At 37.7% G+C, this 18716-nt stretch overlaps 3 protein-coding genes across 4 annotated transcripts in view; 2 read left to right on the top strand and 1 right to left on the bottom strand.

Annotated features, from left to right (window-relative positions):
* The first annotated feature begins 3027 nt into the window (after positions 1–3027).
* Positions 3028–8228, top strand: LOC122661787. Its single transcript, XM_043857293.1, has 2 exons — positions 3028–4110; positions 7462–8228. Exons 1-2 carry the CDS (start codon positions 3028–3030, stop codon positions 8053–8055), a joined length of 1677 nt encoding a protein of 558 aa, XP_043713228.1. The 3' UTR covers positions 8056–8228.
* LOC122661226 (phosphoglycerate mutase-like protein 1) overlaps positions 6004–18716 on the top strand; it is a 26958-nt gene continuing 14245 nt past the window's right edge. Inside the window, exons 1-2 of the mRNA XM_043856569.1 lie at positions 6004–6014; positions 8599–8601. The gene's annotated coding sequence lies outside the window, so the exon portion shown is untranslated. The remainder of the gene's footprint in view (positions 6015–8598; positions 8602–18716) is intronic.
* LOC122661225 (transcription factor bHLH93-like) lies at positions 9590–11178 on the bottom strand. 2 transcript variants are annotated; one of them, XM_043856565.1, is made up of 4 exons: positions 10480–11178; positions 10244–10430; positions 9975–10142; positions 9590–9849 (listed from the first exon to the last, which is right to left on the bottom strand). In XM_043856565.1, the coding sequence occupies exons 1-4, from the start codon at positions 11142–11144 to the stop codon at positions 9763–9765; spliced, it is 1107 nt and encodes a 368-aa protein (XP_043712500.1). In that variant the 5' UTR covers positions 11145–11178; the 3' UTR covers positions 9590–9762. The 2 variants fall into 2 exon arrangements, with proteins under 2 accessions (XP_043712500.1, XP_043712501.1); XM_043856566.1 differs by having other exon boundaries at positions 10244–10411; positions 10554–11177.

Here is an 18716-nt window from a genome sequence, read left to right as displayed (position 1 = left end):
TTTAAAAACAATAAGAAAAGCTGAGAAATGTATGTGATTCTTGGGAGGAACATCCTTTACTTAATCTGTTCTTTGAGTCTTCTATAATCTTCAAGTTTTCTTATTGTCTCTGATTAATAAAGGGTCCTAATATTTCTTCTTCTGTTTCTAATCTTTGTCTCACTTTGCATGTTTCCTCCTACTGTAAGAAAATAAAATGAGATGGTGATGCTCCCAAACCATGATCTGCTTCTTAAGAAATATCATAAAATTGACAATAAAGAGTTCTTCTACCATGACTTGTCACCAGTTCTGTTAATGGAATTGAGCTCTTTTGTCCATCTGAAATCCTATGGCACCTTCCCATAGGATTTCCTTTTGAGATTTTCCTCCTGATCGTTGCATGTTCTAGAAGACCAAATTGTATTCATAATTTAGTCCTGATACATTTGCTCACTATCAAATTTTAAAACAGAGGATATATGAAAGTGGAGTAGGATAGTGATATCCACATACCCAACTCCAAATAATTGGGATGGACTTTTGTTTACTTGAAGAAAAAAAATGAATTTTCTAGTCATATCCTCTCAGGATCAACTAGCAACTAGGGATGCCCACACTATGTAATCTTGAGTTAGATTATTTAATATTGGATTTGGGGTCCCTAAATCTTTCCTTGATTGTGTATATTGTATTATCCTATGGAGAAACTATTTATAATAGATTCTGGATCCCTGATTTATTATTTAAGAAAGCTGGGTCTTGATGCTCACAGATTGACTCCAAAATGTTTATTGCTCTCTCTTCCTTCTTTTGTGACAGAGGTGGTTTGAATAATTCTCCAAATGTCATTGCAGATGAATGCCCACATGAGGAAAGACTCCTGTTTTGCACTGATCAAGTTGCTGTTGATAGTATAAAAGGAAAAAAAGTATTAGGCCTTAAGAGGTACTTGCTTTGTTAGGGACTGAAAGGTGTAAAAATCCTAGTAAAAAAGGTAGATAAAGTAGCACAATTTCATCATTTGCTTCCTTGAGTTCCTTATAACAATGAATTGGTAAAAGATCAAAGTTTAAGTTATATATGATTACTAGTCTCTTTCAAAGTGATTGGATATAAAGTGTTCTAGTGGAAATTTTGAGAAGATAAGGCGCCACTAATTTATTCTGATATGGTTTAAAAATGGAAAGCATTCTACCACTTGCAGGTTACATGAAAGTCTTTGTTTAAAGCTGTTGGTGGTAGGGTTTGAAACTTAGTTTATATATCCCTGATCACATTGAGACTCCTTTATAACATTTCTTGAACTCCATAAATATAAAAGTAGGCTACTAATTGGTTGTGCAAAATCAACAAATGAGGTCATGACCCACTAATTCCTAGAGATACCCAGCACTGATATTAACCCGGAAACTGAAGACATGATCCACTAATTCTGGTTCTTTAAGTAGGTTAAGTTAATTTCTTATGCTTCTACTAATCTTTAATGGTATTATAGCACCATATGTGGTTCATAAATTGCGATATATACTCGAAATGCTCTGTCTGCTAACATTTCTCTTCCTACCGAAGAATTTTAATTGTAAGAAGACAGTGAACAAAGCAGCAGATGAATTGAAATGAATAAGTGATATAACAAAAACACAACCATAGCTATTTAGATGTTCTAATCAGACTAATCTGGAAACTGCTCTATCTCAGAATAAAACAAAAACACAATCATAGCATCCTTTAATAGATAATATGGGCCTTTTGGGCCTCTAGTGGACTGGACTGACTCAGTTTCTATTACTAGGCTTAAAGGGCCGCAAGGCATGGGATTCCTTTGGGGTCTGCTAAGTGAATGGGGGCGTAGGCCTATTAGAGTTTTACAAATGGGCCCTACCTATCTCATGGCCCGTAGGCCTATTAGAGTTATACAAGAAGCGTTTTCTGCTACAAATTTTAGGGCCTGGGCCTGATCAGGTTGGTTTATGCATCTCACCAAGTTCTAGACATTTGGCTCTTACATTAATCTTTGGGTTTTTTTGTGTGTATGTGAACATACTTCATTACCATAACTTGAAAACAAAAGTCTTTTTTAGAAGGATTTGAACCGGATCATCTATCATTCTATCCGTATGTAAACAACATACGGTTCGTATGTAAATGACATACGGTTTTATGACAACATGTTAAGCTTGTCAATCAATTCGGTTCCAGGTATTCGATTCGATCAAAATAAGTGTTAGTGTGAATCGAAACGGAACCGAATACAGAATTATATTTGAAAAAACCTAAATGTGGGAGACCATGAATGTAGTTTATGCAGTCTATGATAAGGGTTAGATTTTGGGGCTGTATGGACTATGAACTAGATGAGTTCTTGTTTCCCAAATGGGATATACTTTTGAACATGTAATGAAGAATTGGTATCGTATTGGCAGACATATTTTGGTAACATCGAAGGTTGATATCAATACGAATCGATGTATTGGCCAAAAAGTGATTTTTTTCATGAAATTTCATCGGATATCAGAACAATATAGTAGTTTTATACCAAACCAATGCAGATGTATCGGTATTGATATCATCATATACCGATACAGCCTTCGATACCGATACTTATAATCTGACTTTTGAAGGCTGTGATCATATCATGGATGCCTATAATGCATAATTGACTTGTTCAAATTTGTTTGAATATAAAAACAATAGATGAACTAATAGACTTTGCTCTCTAGCAACTTTCTCTATTACCAACAGGACTAGTATTCCTCCCTTTCTCTATGATATAAATATGTTTTTCTCTCTTTAGTGGAATATATTACTGTTTCTCATCAAAACAAAATTTGTTTGAACATTTTCCCAAAGAGGGTACCAGTAATTACTTGTTATCTGAACCGACCGGATGGTGCGGTTTATTTCGATCTTTTTGGTTCGGCTCCAAATTGACAACCCTATCAGTACTCAGTCAGTCCGTCCCACATCCTCTTCCTCTCTCCCTCTCTCTTTGATTCGCAAGGTCACAACTGCAACACAGTCGACGAACCAGCAGTGTTGTTGTCAATGCCCCAAAGGATCTCGAATGGTGGCAATGAAATTACGACTCTCAGAAGATCCCCTAGATTTCTTCCTCGGGAAGATGCCTCTGGTAAGGAACCTGAAGTATGGAAGAACCGAGTGAGTTCTTCTCGGAACCTCTCTGCCAACGAACCAGCAGTGTTATTGTCAATGCCCCAAAGGAGCTCGAATGGTGGCAATGAAATTACGATTCTCAGAAGATCCCCTAGATTTTTTCCTCGGGAAGATGCCTCCGGTAAGGAACCTGAAGTATGGAAGAACCGAGTGAGTTCTTCTCGGAACCTCTCTGCCAACAAAACCCATTCTCGTTCTCCTCTCAGCTCTATAGAAAATACCCTTCCAAGGAAAAACCGGGTATGCTCTCTTTCTACTGCTGGTGCTGTGAAAATCCATTCTGATTCCATTCTTAGTCCGACCGCTACTGTTTCTCTGGAGAAAACCCATGAATGTTATTCCGAAAATATTACGAAGAGGTCGATTAGATCTAGTGGTTTGCGAGAAACTTCTGCGAAACCGCTCAATGGGTCAAGAAAATGTACAAGCCGTATCTCTGTGTCCGAGATCTTCCCAAGTCTAAGACGATCACCGAGGTTCTCTAATAACGAAATTACACCGGCATTTGTCGACAACAAGGCCGGGAATAATCAGGCAGAATTATTGGTATGCCGTAAGGGAAATGATTTTTTAGATAAAAAGATTTCTTCTGAGGTAACCCAGAAAGGAAATTTGGGGAAAAACAGATCAAGAAATGTTGGAGTTCAAAGGGTTTTCTCCAAGGCGGCAGGAAAAGTTGATAAGGGCGTTAATTCGTTCAATGACTTGGCAAAGTACAGGGAAGGCATTGAGAGAGAGATTTCTACAGTTTCTCCAGCAATGACGCCAAAGGGAATGGGAGGGGAGAAAAGGAGCGATCTTCGGAACGAGGGGATTCGGGTTGACAGGAAAAGAAAGCAACGGGATGAAGGTTGCAGTCCTGAAGGGTGGACGAAAGAACAAGAAGCTGCATTGCGGAGAGCTTTCTTTGCTGCAAAGCCTACGCCCCATTTCTGGAAGAAGGTTTCTAAGCTGGTAATTTCTATTTATGTTTTTGTTGAATTTTGTTACCATATAGAATGAGGAAAATCTATGTACTTTTGTTTCTGGGAGTGTTATCTTTTGTCTTCATTTTATAGTTGAATTTGCATATTGGTGATGGTGTGACCTACTCATATTATGTTTATGAAATTACGGATTCGTCTTTATTTAGAACTTGGTCTTTAAGCAATAGGATATCTGTCTCTGTTCAGTGGCCTTATATTTCAATCATCTCATTATATCTCAGTTTGAGTGTTTGAATTCGAAAAAATAACAAACAACAAGAGGAACGAAAAATTTTGGATGGGAAGCAAAACTTTGAACTGTGGAGAACAAGATGGTTAATATTTTTGTGGTCTAGGAAAAGTGACAAATGATGTGATATCACTCGGTCACTCTTTACCTCAGGAGTCCAGCATCAGGCACATTGGAGGGGGAGTTCACATGGGGTTGCTTGTCGTTCTGCATGATCAAGATGTGTCGATGACAAACCCATTCACTTCTTTTTCGCCTTATTTACATTGGTATTATCTGTAATTGTGTCTTGCCTTGAGCTTCTAGTTTTTGTATATGTCAATGATACCATTAGAAACTAACTGATGTCTATCCAGCAACCGAAGGTCCTACCATTCCAGCATGGTTAAACCTCCCCCCCCCCCCCCACTCTTCTGTAGCTGTAGTTTTAGTTTTACAGATTTAAGAAATTTCTATTTTAAGTCTTGATTGTAAGAGGAGTAGTAATGTAGATCCCTACTTCTTTCTTGTTGAACTAGTCTATCATTTAGTTTGCTTTACCTTAATGATGATGATTTTGTATAGATGGTTTTTCTGTAAAATCCTTTGAAATCCTGTCTTAACCACAAAGATAATTCCTTGAGTTTCCCTAGTTTCCAACTCAATTATTGACAGCAAAATTTTTTCCTACCTATTAATATGTTTAACTAATGATATATTACCTTGGAAGTGTGCTTCCTCTTTCATGCCTCTCTTTGCCAACCGTTAGACAGATACACAATAATCACTCTTTTCTTTTCACTGGTACAGATAAATGGCTTTTCCCCATGAATCATATTCCTTCAACTCCTAATTATTGCATTTATTGTTTAAATGTCACTCTCAAGAACTTTAGACCACAAATATGTGACCCTGTATCCTTAGTTTGCCTACTCAATGATGTGGTTGGGAGATTAAAGAATTAATAATCTTAGCTTTCCAGTTTGGTTTTTGGTTTTCTTTGAGGCCTTTTTCGCAAAATCACCTTAGCCACTCATGTTTGTTTAGTAGGCAAAGTTGAACTTCCATAATGAACTAGTTAAACTACGGGTGAGACAATCAAGATAACCTTCCCCGGAGAATTAACCATGTTTTTTTTTTTTTTTTTACTTATCTACAACAAGAGAGACAAAAAAAGGAGAAAAGAAAAGGCTACGAATGGTTCTAAAACTCTTTGAAGGGCCTTTTGGTGAGGATAAGTTTACAGGATCTTCTTTATGGGAAATGTTAAATGTTTACTGTGAGGGTGATTAAGAAGTTTCATAATTTTGTTATCCGCCCTCCTTGGCCAGAACCAGAGCTCACCCCTACTTGCTCCTCAAATTTTAAAGGTCAATTTTTATGAACCAAATCTGTTTGCTCTTTAGCACTATTTGGAAGAAAAATAATGATGTCCCACAGATTTGGAGCCCAATAAACCCGAATATTCGCCATAGCTACATCTCCATTTCCCAAACATGAGTTGCTTGATGACATTCTTTCTTTCATATATGTGGAAGAATCTCCTCAGGTATGGTATGCAAATCTTAAGGAAAGAGCACACTATGCCTTTCTAAAATTATGCATTATTATTAAAAGGTTTGAATTTTTTTATTTTATGATACAATATCCTAATTCCATTCTTTGTTTCTATACGTTTTCAAATATTGAACACCAATATTGAAACCATCTAGATTATGAATTTGCTTGCTTAATGAAAATGTTATGTTACTATGATGAATGATGTTAGCTTAGTGGAAAGTGATTTGGTGTGGGTTGATCCGGAGTGGTCCGCCGTGGACGTCAATTCGGAAGCGTGGAGGATTGTTACGGTCCCATATCAGTCATATGGGATCTAATCCCACACCGGTTATGAAAGTGATTTGGTGTGGGTTGATATGGTCTTGGGTTCCATCACCTTGTAAGTTGGTTTATGGGGTTGAGTTCCCAAGTTTGAATCAGGTTTGTACCCAACTCTCCCTCCTTTTAGACTTTCTGGATGTACCTGTATCCCCATGATCCTAGGTCACCTTCTCCTTTAGTTTGTTCTTTCTTTGTTCTCTCTGAGACTTGGCCTATGTGACCAACAAGTGACATAGACCTCATCAATATGACAAAGTTAAGAAATCTTGGACTATCTCATTATACCAAGCAGACTATCATAATCATCTCAAAAGAGATTCATTTGATCATTTAATGAATGAAGTTCACCCCATTTTGGTAGGCACAGCCCCTGACATCCCCCTGCAGGAAACGAAGTTGGTATTCTTCTAACTCATCCATTCAATATTAGATATTTGCAATAGCATGCTATATTTAAGGACAAAATATAATAGTTTCCAACATTAAAAAACTAATGATGATTCATTTCATATGATGATATATTTAATTTTGAGGAATACTAGTGCTACTGCTACCCATTTTAGAAGTCAGTAGAGATTACAAGCCACTGGCTTTTTGACACCTGGGCACAGTGAAACTGGATACATTGGGGGGCCTTTTGACACCTGGGCACATATTGTAACAGTTTTACTCTCGAGAAGAAGCCTCTTCTCTGTTGCCTGCAAGAATGCAATTGCATTTCTGTGTGTGCAAGGCAGCTCAGAGGTCATTTGTTTGAAAACCTTTTTATTCCTTATTTTAATACCTTATACAAAGATTATAGACTGAGTGTGAAAGAATGTTGCAGGGGTGTTGTTCTCATTGTAATTAGAGTTGCAGCTTTTAGAGTTGTATGAAGACGGTGTAATTGCTTAAGCTTTGGAGTCTGATTGGTGATCTCATCAGTCCTTCAAAGATTACTGCTAGTTGCATCTCCTTCTTTTGGGGTGTAGAACTCATTCTGTGCTAGTACCCGGAAGTCATGGTTTCTGATATATCTTTTGTTTAGAGTACAGTTTTTATTTTTCTCAATAACATAAAGTTTCAGTGCTTTTTATTTCTTTTGATTTTTCTCAATAACATCAATTTTCAATGCTTTAAATCTCAGTTGTGGTTTTATCTCCTATTGTGTTATGCATTCAATGTCAGTTGTTGCATTTCAATAGAGCAAACTGTGTGCACGTATGGAATAATCTGAGATCACTTTTCCAGGTTACAGGAAAGTCTGCACAGGAATGCTTTGATAAAGTCCATTCTGACCTCATTACTCCACCTCACCCCCAACCTCGTTCCAGGGCAAACAGAACAAATTCATCTCCATTGGGTCAATTCTCAATCTCTGCAAGTAAACTCCTTGAACCAACCGAGATGAATGTTAAAAGGCAAAAGAACAGTAAACAGAAAAGTCATCTCAAACAGAAAGCTGTGAGACATTTGCTACGGAAGCATTATCTTGTGGACCAAATTTCTGAAGTGGATCTATCTTCGTGTCAAAAGAATCTTGCAAGTCCCCCGGTTTTGAAGCAGGTTAAAAACATGGCGTTACATGAGAAGTACATTGACCAGCTACATTGCAGGGAAGCAAGAAGAAAGGCTGCATCATCTTCTGTGGTAAAACACATTATCACAGGATATGATGGAAAGGAGAATCATATGCAGGAAACGGATGGTGTTGAAATAGCCAGGAATTCTCTTATTTCTGATGCACAAGACATGATCAACAAATTTAAATGTCTGCAAGCTGCTGATGGATTGAGTAATAATGATGATTATGATGAAGATGAAGAAGGTGATGAATTCCCTTGATAAGCATTGCTAATTCATTGACTTGCACAATAGATAATTCATAACTGATTTTGAGCTAATGGAAGCACAGTGAATAGTTTCTATCATGTGAGATTGGCTGAATTTGTGGTAAGAGAGCAATTGGTTGTGGACAGTTCTCTCCCATTCATCATCTATCGATGAGATGATGGAAAGCCCACCTCCCAAAAGAGGGTTTTTTTTGTGGGAGAGGGTTAGGGGCGGGGGGGGGGGGGGAGTGGTTGAGGTTGTTGGGAAAAGCCACTTAATTTGCATTTGTTGGACTTGATCCTACTGACTAAAATTAAATAGGCAAAGCTAAAAGAGGAAAGGGGGAGAATGATGCTTGCTTACTTTTACTAAGAAGTAACTAGTTGGAGGTCGTGGTTTCATTGGTAGAGATCATAGTGGAGCTGTGGTTTTCTCAGTCTCTAAGCCATCTTCTATGCCCTCAATCCTGATTGGAGAAATTGAAGCCATAAGATCAGCCATTCTTTTCGTGTTGGAAGCAGGTTTTTGCGTTTTATTGGTGAATCTGACTCGAAGGAAGTGATCCAAGCCCTCTCAGATGCCACTATTGCTCCTCCTTTGGACATCTCTCGTATTGTGGATGATATTAAGTATCTCTGTGCCCCACCCCCATTGTGTGCCTCTTTTCGCACATTCCTAGAGCTGTTAATGGCATTGCCGACACTCTAGCCCGGAAAGGTCTGTCCAGTCAGTGTAGGACAATTTGATCTCATTCCACTCCTTGGCTATCCCATCTTATTAATGATGAAGACTCGGCTTGTAACCGATTTCCCCTTCAATAAATATCTCCTTTACCCCAAAAAAAAACTAAAACATGTGAGGTTAGTGGAAGCTCTGATTACTGATTTTGGGTCTCAAAGCTGCATATTTTGTCATTTCATTGCGATTTTATTCTCAGATAATTTTCCTCCTGGGTTTTAAAATCTTTTAGTTAAGGTTATGAAGAAGAAATCAATGCCCTTGGTAAAGATTCTTTTGGGGGGGTGGGAGTGGGGGTTGTGGCGGGGGGGGGGGGGGATTGGAAATTACAAGTAAAAAAACACAAAATCAAGAACCCTTTGATCAGGGTTAAGAAAACGGGGATCAAATCTTGGCCAGAATCTGATCAGAATCCGCCGGATCAATTCCTATTCCAATTTTTTAAAACAGTGCATTGGATTATTAACTGCTTCTTTACCTGAATCAGAGAGGGTAAAGCCATAAAGGTAAAGAAAGTGAGAACGTGTCTAGAATAAGCTGTCGAATCACACTACCCAGCACTGATTGCTTCTGGGATTCTGGTGAAGCAGAGATGCATTTCTAAAAGGGTTATTGTTCAAAATCTGCATCTCCCACAGAATTCCAGACAAAGTAAGTAAATTATGAAGATATTTCTCCTTCAGAATTTGTATAATTGGGTGGCTACTGACCAAAGCAAGAAAGCACAGCCATTATCAAATATCAATAAGCAAATAAAATTCTCTTCAATGGAAGCTAATCTTAAGAGTAATATTGGGTTGTGTTTTAAGATGGGTCCCTGATGAATATCAACCACATCTTTGAATAGAAAATTTTACTACACAACCTCTCACTGGAAATTTGAAAAGAGAATGGAAAACCATCTCCTCTTTGAGACTTTGGAAAGTCAAGCTTCCTGTAATGGCCACATTGATATTTATTTATTACCCCTTGATTTGATTTCTACAGGCACCTCCCTCCATAACCTGCACTTCTGAACAATGTTTGCTTTATGTCCTCAGAACTTATTATTGCTCTCTGCTCCATTTCCTATCACATGAGTTTGTCACATAAGAGTAAACATCAGTCGATGCTGGCCCAGATGATTTTGAGTTTGAAAATGTGAAGGAAGTCTGTGTGTTTGAGTGAAAAGATTGGATTAATTAAAAGTATACCTCAGAGCAAGAAGCATGCATAGCAAAATCATTGAAACAACTTATGACACATTGTTCAATCTCAAGACCCAGTGCTTCCAAGGTGGTCACTGTTGATAGCAACAACCCAGGCTTCCCTGCGCAGCAAATCTCGACCGTGGTATCTATATTCCTCCTTTGCACATCAAACTACACAAATTAAAGATTTGATTCAGGAATTTGGGTTCATTAATTCCCGGAGATTGTTCTTATTAACGAGCTGAGCTTGCAGAATGGAGAATAAACCATACCTTGGGGGTGTTCCTAACCAGGACTTCATTTGGTTTTAGCTCCTTGAAAGTGTCCACCAGGTTCGACTGATCCGAACCCTCTTCGTTTTCCCCTTGCAAACTCTTAATCCTCCCCAGAAGCTCTTTCATGTAATCTATGGTATCTCCAAGTATGGATGTTCTGTCCATCTGTTGTTCATTATAACATCTACTCCTTAATCTTAACGCTAATAAAAGAATTAAAGCATTCAACTTTTGAGACAGAGAGAGAGAGAGGGAAAAAAACAGAGAATGTTGAAACAGATAGCAGAAGAAGTGGATTGATTGAAACCTTGCTTATTTTAGGAACGACTGATCTGAGCATGGAAAGACGATCGTTCAATCTTTTCCTTCTCCTCCTCTCTGCCATTAGATTCTTGGAAGGCTGACCCTCCACCTTCTTCGCTCGATTCTTTCTCTCTAAACACAAGCCCATGTTGAAAACAGGAACATCAGTGGCTTGGACTGGTTCCACCTTACAACTTGTCTCATGAAGCTCCTCCAAGTTGCGGAGCTTCTTCCAGAGGGTCTCACTGGGCTCTTCCTCCTCCATGAGAGGCGAAGGGCATTCTTTTTGGCTGTTTGGGAATGGCAATGTACCATATCCTCTTTTCTCACAAGATGATGAATCCATATCTGGAAGCAGCTGTGAGAATTCATCTCCAAATGGGTAGTAGACTTCATCCAAGGATGGTACCTTCGACATGGTGAATCCACCACATGAGGAAGAATCAGGGCCGACCATTCCTGGGTTTTCATTAAAACAATCTAAGCTCCACCCATTAGCTAAGAACTCGTTCATTCCTGTAGCAGGGAGACCCTCCCAAGTCTCTCTTCTTAGAGATAATAGCTCCTCTAAGAAACCCTGCTCATTGAGTTCCATCTCAAAAAATACCCAGGTACTGCTTCTCTTTCACTCACTGGGATATGGGTATATTTATATACAATAAGAAGTAATGCAAGGCAGAACCTAAAAACCTTGATAACTTGAAGTTGCAGCAAGTCAAGGGAATGTGTTTTCATATATAAACTACATTAGACCCGGATAAAATGATTCTTTGCCCCCATTAAGAAATGGATTATTGTATATAATTTTCTTTTTTGGGATGTTAATATAATTGCATTAGAACCTAGAACCTAAGATTGAAATGGAATCTCCTTTTTTTTTTTTTTTTTTTTTTTGGGTTTTTGGGTATAGATAATAGTTTCTTCTACATCATCTCCTTCTCCGGATGATTTTTGTGTCATTTTCACCGAAATTTGGAACCCAAAAGATAAAAATTTTTAATTCCATTACACAGTGAATACTTTGACCCACAGAATCTGTCTGAAACGAAAACGATGGAGTCAGTATCATAGACCTCGTCAGGTTCTTTGTATGATAAATAAAAAAACTTGTGTGGTATTTAATTAGTCGTTCCCTCGTGAGTCATGACCAGAAACCAACAGAAGACAGCGCATCTCTCTCTCTCTCTCTGTCTATCTCCTCTGTCTTCTCTCCCTCTTTCTCCTTTCTCTGTCTCTTAGACATGGAAAAGTTCTGAGTTGGGCCCCAAGCTCAATGCGTCTGGTACTCTGGTTCTTTCTCTCGATTCTCGTATCGGAATAAAAGGGTTGGAAATACGTATTAAGCGATTAAATTCATAAACTGGGAATATAGGTTTGTAGGTACCACCCAATATTAATGATGATGTTCTAATATGGTTATGGGAACAATGAAGAAGTAATGTCGTTAATGGTGATTATAATTGCTGCTATCATGAAGCTTTGGCTAGTTATGGCCATAACTACGAATCCACCATTGACGCACTGGTTGTTGGGTCAACTGAGCAAGCCGCTTGTGAGTTGTTGTAGAGATGAGATGGGCTCCCTACCCTACATAGTACGTAGGTTGCAGTAAGGGCAGCCTACGTCCCATATAGGGCTGTCGATGACCTGAAAATATGAGAAGCCCGAAACGAAAGAGACAAAGGGAAAATCCAGAATCTTTTGGGTTGTTTTTGGCATAATGTAATATTATAGATATATTAATATTAACTATATTGGTCATCAACGATATTGAAATTTTTGTTTAAATATTAGTTACTTGATCGATACGTTAAAGTCAATAATTCAAAAATGTTGAAACATGTGATGCGTACTGATATCAAATGCTACAAACTTAATCAATATGACAAAAGCTTCAGAATTGATTGAACACATTAAATCAAACACTGTAGCTTATCTTATGCTAAATTGACTAAATGTAATGCCCATACATTTGATCAAATCCCATTAAACACATAATATTTTCTTAATCTGTTTTAATATATAAGGCAAGAGATCATTGTTTGATCGTAAATCACCTAAACCCTAGACACCAGTGCAGAGCCAATGAGAGTAAATGCTGGAGCATCGATGTAGAGGTGGTTTTTTTTTTTCATGGGGGTAGCGTTCTTGTGTCTAGATGCATGAACCACATAACAGATAGTTTTTTTTTTTTTCCTTAATATTATTGATACTTGATCCATGGTCTTTATAACTAGGGTTGTAAATAGATAATCGAAAATTTGATTTTAATCTGCATCCGTATTCGTTTAGGGATATTCATATTCGTTTAGAGATATCTGAATACAGGAATCGAATTGTAATAAAATCTGAACAAAACTGTCGAAGATCGATTAAAGTAATCAATTCGGGAATTAGTCTGAATCTATATCCCACTGCCGTTGTTTGGAACGGAACTGAGTTCCCGATTCCGTACCCAATTGATACGGAACTCTTCAGTGTATGCATATGAGAACTTTTTTTTTTATTTTGGTTTGTTGCAGTAGACCGTACACATATGAGAGTGGCCCCACATTCTCAAGGATTAGAGAAAGTGGAGGTAGGAGAAGGGGGGTTTGCTACTTTAATAAGAAAGAAGAAGAGGAAGATATGTGCAGAAGTGTTTGTGCGGTGTATGTCGGACCTGAAAAATGGGAGCTTTTGAGTTTTGAATGCTGAAGAAATTAAACAAAGGAAATTAATTACAAAAAAGAATAATAATAATAATGGGAAAAAATAACAAGAGAAGAAAGGGTGTGAGAGCAGAGCAGACAAGTATGGTATGAGCCTATAATTATAAGTATGAAGGGGTCGGGGAGAAGAAAAATTCGCGGCAGGTTCCCCCAACTCCCGACACCTCTGGTTTTGAAAGAAGCGGTATTCGATCAACAGCGACTGGCAGAGTGGCGTGGAGCGAGCGAGAGAGAGAGAGAGAGAACAAGTGGTGAGTGATGACAAATATCCGATCTCCATATATTTAATTATTGTCTTGTGGTGTGGGAGTGAGGAGGGAGTAGTGGGACGTACTCTCTCATTTTCCCGAGTTTCATCTGGATCAGCCAGCCCACAATATCAGACTTGACTTAAAACAGTTCTCTTACACAAAACCACTCTTCACTTCAGGGACTCCACTCTCTCTCATATCTGCACGGAACGATGCCACAAAGGGCTAAGGAAGGTACTGTTGGCAAAATAATCTTTACGTCACGATTCAAGATTACTCTATATCTTCTTCTTCATCATTCTCCACTTTCGTTTTTTTCCCAAATCGTTGTTGTTTTTGTTCAATCTCTCTGTTTTTCCTGCTTACAATCGAGTAGGAGCAGTAAGTAGTATTTGATCCATATATACCACATGGATGGTAACCGACACTGAATGGCTGAAGGAGAGACAGAGAGTAGTCCAGTCAGGGAGGGATGAGGTTGCGTCGCCTTCCTCTGTATCTTGGAGAGGGCCTGCTGCCAGACGAGACGACAGGAAAACAAAGAAGCTCACTTTATTAGCTCTCAAATTAATTAAATTAAATAAACTTCTCCAAAACTCCAATCTCATACGCATCTCCTTTCTGGAGTCTGGAATATCATAGTTAGCAAAAACGAAAACGGTTGTTAAAAAAAAAAAAAAAAAAAAAAATGTGGTACAGTATAAGTTTTAAACGGTAAAAATTACAAATAGATAGTCAAATAAATCGATTCAAAAAACAGGGAATGGTAAAAAACGAAAAATAAATGATATGAATTTTAAATGTTTATATTTTAAAAGAACAAAACAAAAAAAAATTGGCATTTTTTTTATATAAATTAAAGAATTTTTATTTAAAACATATATTTTTATTTTCGATATTTATACATTGATCTTAAATTGAAGGTGATATCATGAAAAATATAGTTCTTCGATTACGTCGATGAAAGAATCAGATCAATCAGAATTCGAGAGAGAAAGATATGAGTAGTTAAATTTAAAGTCTTAAAAAACACCCAAAAAAAAGGATAATGTATTTTAAACGTATTTAAAATGAAAATAATTTCTATTTATTGTTTTTTAACATATGTTAGAACAATATACGGTAAAACGTGTTTAAAATAATAAAAAAAACGAAAATATATTTAAAATAGAATTTTAAGCGCGTTTTTCCTAAAGTGGTCTGCACCATCATCCCCGTAATTAACCTCCGTCCACCTCCGCTATCGTCGCTAATTTCTTTTTTTTTTCCTCCCCCCCTCTCTTTGCAAACATTAGTTATTACCTTTGGGCTTTCAAAACAAAGAAACATAGAAATATAGATCCAAAGTACTAATAATTCTTTAAGAGAGGACGTCGGGACGTCAATCATGAGTCAAATCAGCACAATACAGCTAGCTAGGGTTCTCACCTTCTCTCCATTATGTGTACCTCTCAAGTCTCCCCTAACCCTTATATTAGGGTTTAACTTTAAACAACTCCTTTTGTTGACATACTCGGCTACTCGCTCTACTATCTTACTCATGGTTCTTGATTTTATAATAATTGTCATTTGGGGGAAGAGTTGTGTGTGGGTGTGTGGATCCATGGAGGGGTCAGATCTGAACTCGGGTTTTGAGGGGCTCCTGTGCATACGGCCAATCACCAATGAGAGTGCTTGTGATGGTATTATAGGTTGATCATTATCGTCTTTTATGGAGGGTGGAGCAGTCATTTCATCCTCTCTGTTTTTGAGCTAGGACGTACTCCCCCACACCCCAACAAAGAACTTTCTCCTATTTTTTCGATAAAACAAAATCTATAGTTAATGAGGTCATTTCATATGAAGAGGAGAACGATAGAGAGAAAGTGGTAGTGTATCCTTGAAAAAAATCTTGCTACTACATTTAAAGTAGGAATGGCTAGCAACCAAAGAAATGGAATAATTCGCAGCCCCTTTGGGTTTATAAATACCCTCCTAGATTTTAGTATTTTTCTAAAATACCCCTTAAAATCTCATTTCCTTCGCTGCTAGACTTGGAAATACCCTCTCCTATGAGCTATGAGCCTATGACAACTCAAAAAAACTTTCCCCAACTAATTAACTTGAAACTTAACATTTAAACACAAGACCTTCAAGTTTATCTATTTACAAAATTTCAGTTAAATAACGTAGGATCCAAGTAAGTCATTTAGATTCCATGTGGACAATTAATTAATAGCTCCTAAGCCCTACCTAATATTTTCCTTCTTACAAAGAATTGATTTATTGTGATTTAGATTATCCAAATAGGCCAAACCCTGATCAAGAAGATTTCTTTTAATATGGCTAACAAATGACATGCGGTTTGAGTAAATGGGGCATCCGTGGTGTATTAGTTGGTTCCCTTAGCAATCATTATTGAAGAAAATTATATTAAGATAAAATTAGGGGCTCATGTTCACTATACCGCAGCGCATGCTGTGTTCAGACACATGGGTCTGCCACTCAGGGGGGTAGGATGGTCATTGTGCCCATCCTTATGTGTCTGGGAGCAGTCTACGCCCCCGGCATAGAGAACATTCTCCCTTAAACTAATGATAAAAGTGATTTTATTTTAATTTTTTTTATCAAGCTGCATATCTACCCCTGTCGTGGAAGGAGTGAGATAGACACACCGGAGCAAACGCTAAGCTACATAGCCGGATAAGAATCTCAAACCTTTTTTTTGTTCCTTTAAAATTTCTTATTTTCTTGCCAACCAAAAAAATACCCTCCATGCTTAACGGTTTACATAAAATTAGAGATAAGTAGGTTGCTGACCCCATAACCTTTTGTGAGCTTGGGACTAAGATTCTCAAATGTAGTACCTTGTACTAATGTCAGGTTAGGATTGGAAAGGTTTGCTTATGCGTCTATTATTGACCTTTTTTGTATTTACCGGGTAAGGGAGGAACAAAAAAAAAAAGAGTTATGGCTCTCTTGTATATTGAGCTACCAAGGTGTGATTAGGGTGTAACTAGGGCCCGAAAAGCCGAGGCTACTTTAAGGCTGTACTAAAAAGTTGGGCTTAGACTGAGGCTTTCAGCCCATGCAACAGAGTTGGGCTCACAGACATAGATAGAACCATGGTTGGGCCGGGTCAGGCTTTGGGTTAAAAGCATTGGGCTGGAGCTATGTTAGATAGGTTTGATGTATACATTTCAGATATGTTGTTTATTTAGTATTGGGAAAAAGAATACCACCTAGTTGCATGGCTCTTGCGCTAGATATAGGAGCGCACGAAAGTACCACCATGCCGCCTATGAAATCAAAAAATTACATCTATGTTGATGGTCCTGCATGCGCTCTCATTGGCCCATGCACTGATGCAAACATTACATGACCAGACAACGATCTCTTATGTTAGGATGTACTATACACATGATATCAGCCATTGATTAAGTAGTATGTCCTTGTTGTTGTGTACTGCTGATACAATGATACTATGGTTCTGCTCTTTCAATTCTTCTTTCTTTCTTTTTTTTAAATATGTTTCTCTGTCATTTTTTTTTTTCAAAATTTTATATTGAAATGAAGTCATTTTATTTTTGTTTTATATTGAAATTTGAATATTTCTTATAGATTAGATATAGCCTGATCTAATGATCTCACAAGTCAAACTATTATGTTCTTGACACTTATGGATTAGATATAGCCTGATCTATATTATACAATTCATATTAAGAATAAAATTACCCCAAGGGAGTTGCTCAGTTGACAAAGACCAACACTTCCAAAGTAAGAGGTCATAAGATCAACTCTCCTTGGGGCCTCCCCCTTTGAAAGGGGGGGGGGGTTTAATTATCCATGACTAATTGTTTTCAAATTAATGATCCAATGTTTATGATATACAAAGTTATATAATATATATGTATCAGTTTTCATGGTTTTTATTAGACTAAAGTTTCATTATTTATTTATTTATTTTTTGGTAAGAACTAAAATTTCATTATTAGACATTTATACTATAGGCTCCGTTTGTAAGGCTCAATAATGAAATTTCCAAGAAAACCAATTGGTATTTTCTATGTACTTTCTAGTGGGCATTAAAAACAAATTTCTTGGTCAAACTTAACCAAACTTAACCTAAGCGTCACGATATCTGATGACGACTCCCTCCTCTAGTCGACAGTTTAGAAGCTGGTGAATTGGATCCACGTGGCTAGTCTACCTTTCTCCGGTGGCCGCCCTAATTCCTTCCCAACTGAAGATTGAATAAGGGGATGGGACATGAGAAAGGGTTTCATACACTGAGACAAGTTCAATTTTGCAACGATACGTTGAGGGTGATGAATCGTCCAAAACCAAAAGTAAGCCTTTATTGTGTAGAGATAGGGTAGGGTCCATGTGTGAGAGGGTAAGGCGGCAAGCGCAAAAATCTACTTAAAACCAGAGACTGACTGTTTCAGTTTACGTTCACGTACATGAGTCTACGAGAACAACTCATAGTCATCAAGATGAAATTCACCCTATGAGTCCACGTACGAGAACTGCTCATAATCGTAAAGATGGAATCCACCGTGAGACTATGATGTCGTGTAAGGGATCTTCCGCCACAACTTCCATGGTACGTCTAGCTAGGGCTATAAATGGAACGGATTCGGCTCGGATAGTGCTATATCCGCATCCGCATCCGTTATCGGACGGATTTGGATGTTGCTAAATGGATACGGACATGGATACGGATCGAATATTTTATCCGTTTAGATATAAATATAGCTTTTCAGATAGCTATAGCCTATCCGTATCCACATCCATTTAGCTTTCGAACGGATTCGGATAGTGCTAAACGGATACGAACATAGATACAGAAATAGATCTTGACTATTCATTTACACCCCTACGTCTAGCTGATCAGCTTTCATCTTTGATTCTCTAAATTTAAGAAATAAGTGGCTTTCTTTTTTTATTTGTAAAAATATAAATAATTAATTTATGATGCCAATAGACAATGATACTCTTAACCGTTCCAAAAATAAAAAACCCTCAACAACCCCAAGTTTTATTTAATATTACTGATTGGCAGGGCGGTAGACACTTCTAACTATGGATAGATTTAGGTATTCTAATCGTATTGGTCAAATACATATCGACATTAGTGGTGATACCGATACAAGTATACAACGCGTTGATATGGTGGTTTTACACTTATGACCTTATGGGGGATCTATACTGTAATAGTATAGA

This window comes from Telopea speciosissima, chromosome 5 (assembly GCF_018873765.1).
Source record: "Telopea speciosissima isolate NSW1024214 ecotype Mountain lineage chromosome 5, Tspe_v1, whole genome shotgun sequence".
In the NCBI taxonomy this organism is placed as follows: domain Eukaryota; kingdom Viridiplantae; phylum Streptophyta; class Magnoliopsida; order Proteales; family Proteaceae; genus Telopea; species Telopea speciosissima.
This window is presented reverse-complemented; position numbering and strand designations above follow the sequence as displayed.

Bases quoted from the DNA above. Each gene is read 5' to 3' on its own strand.
- LOC122661225 (XM_043856565.1), bottom strand. From the start codon at position 11,144: ATGGAACTCAATGAGCAGGGTTTCTTAGAGGAGCTATTATCTCTAAGA. The intron at 10,143-10,243 runs GTATGGTTTATT...TAATTTGTGTAG, and splicing joins TGGTTAGGAACACCCCCAAG to TTTGATGTGCAAAGGAGGAA. The intron at 9,850-9,974 runs GTATACTTTTAA...CTCATGTGATAG, and splicing joins TGCATGCTTCTTGCTCTGAG to GAAATGGAGCAGAGAGCAAT.
- LOC122661787 (XM_043857293.1), top strand. From the start codon at position 3,028: ATGCCCCAAAGGATCTCGAATGGTGGCAATGAAATTACGACTCTCAGA. The intron at 4,111-7,461 runs GTAATTTCTATT...TCACTTTTCCAG, and splicing joins GGAAGAAGGTTTCTAAGCTG to GTTACAGGAAAGTCTGCACA.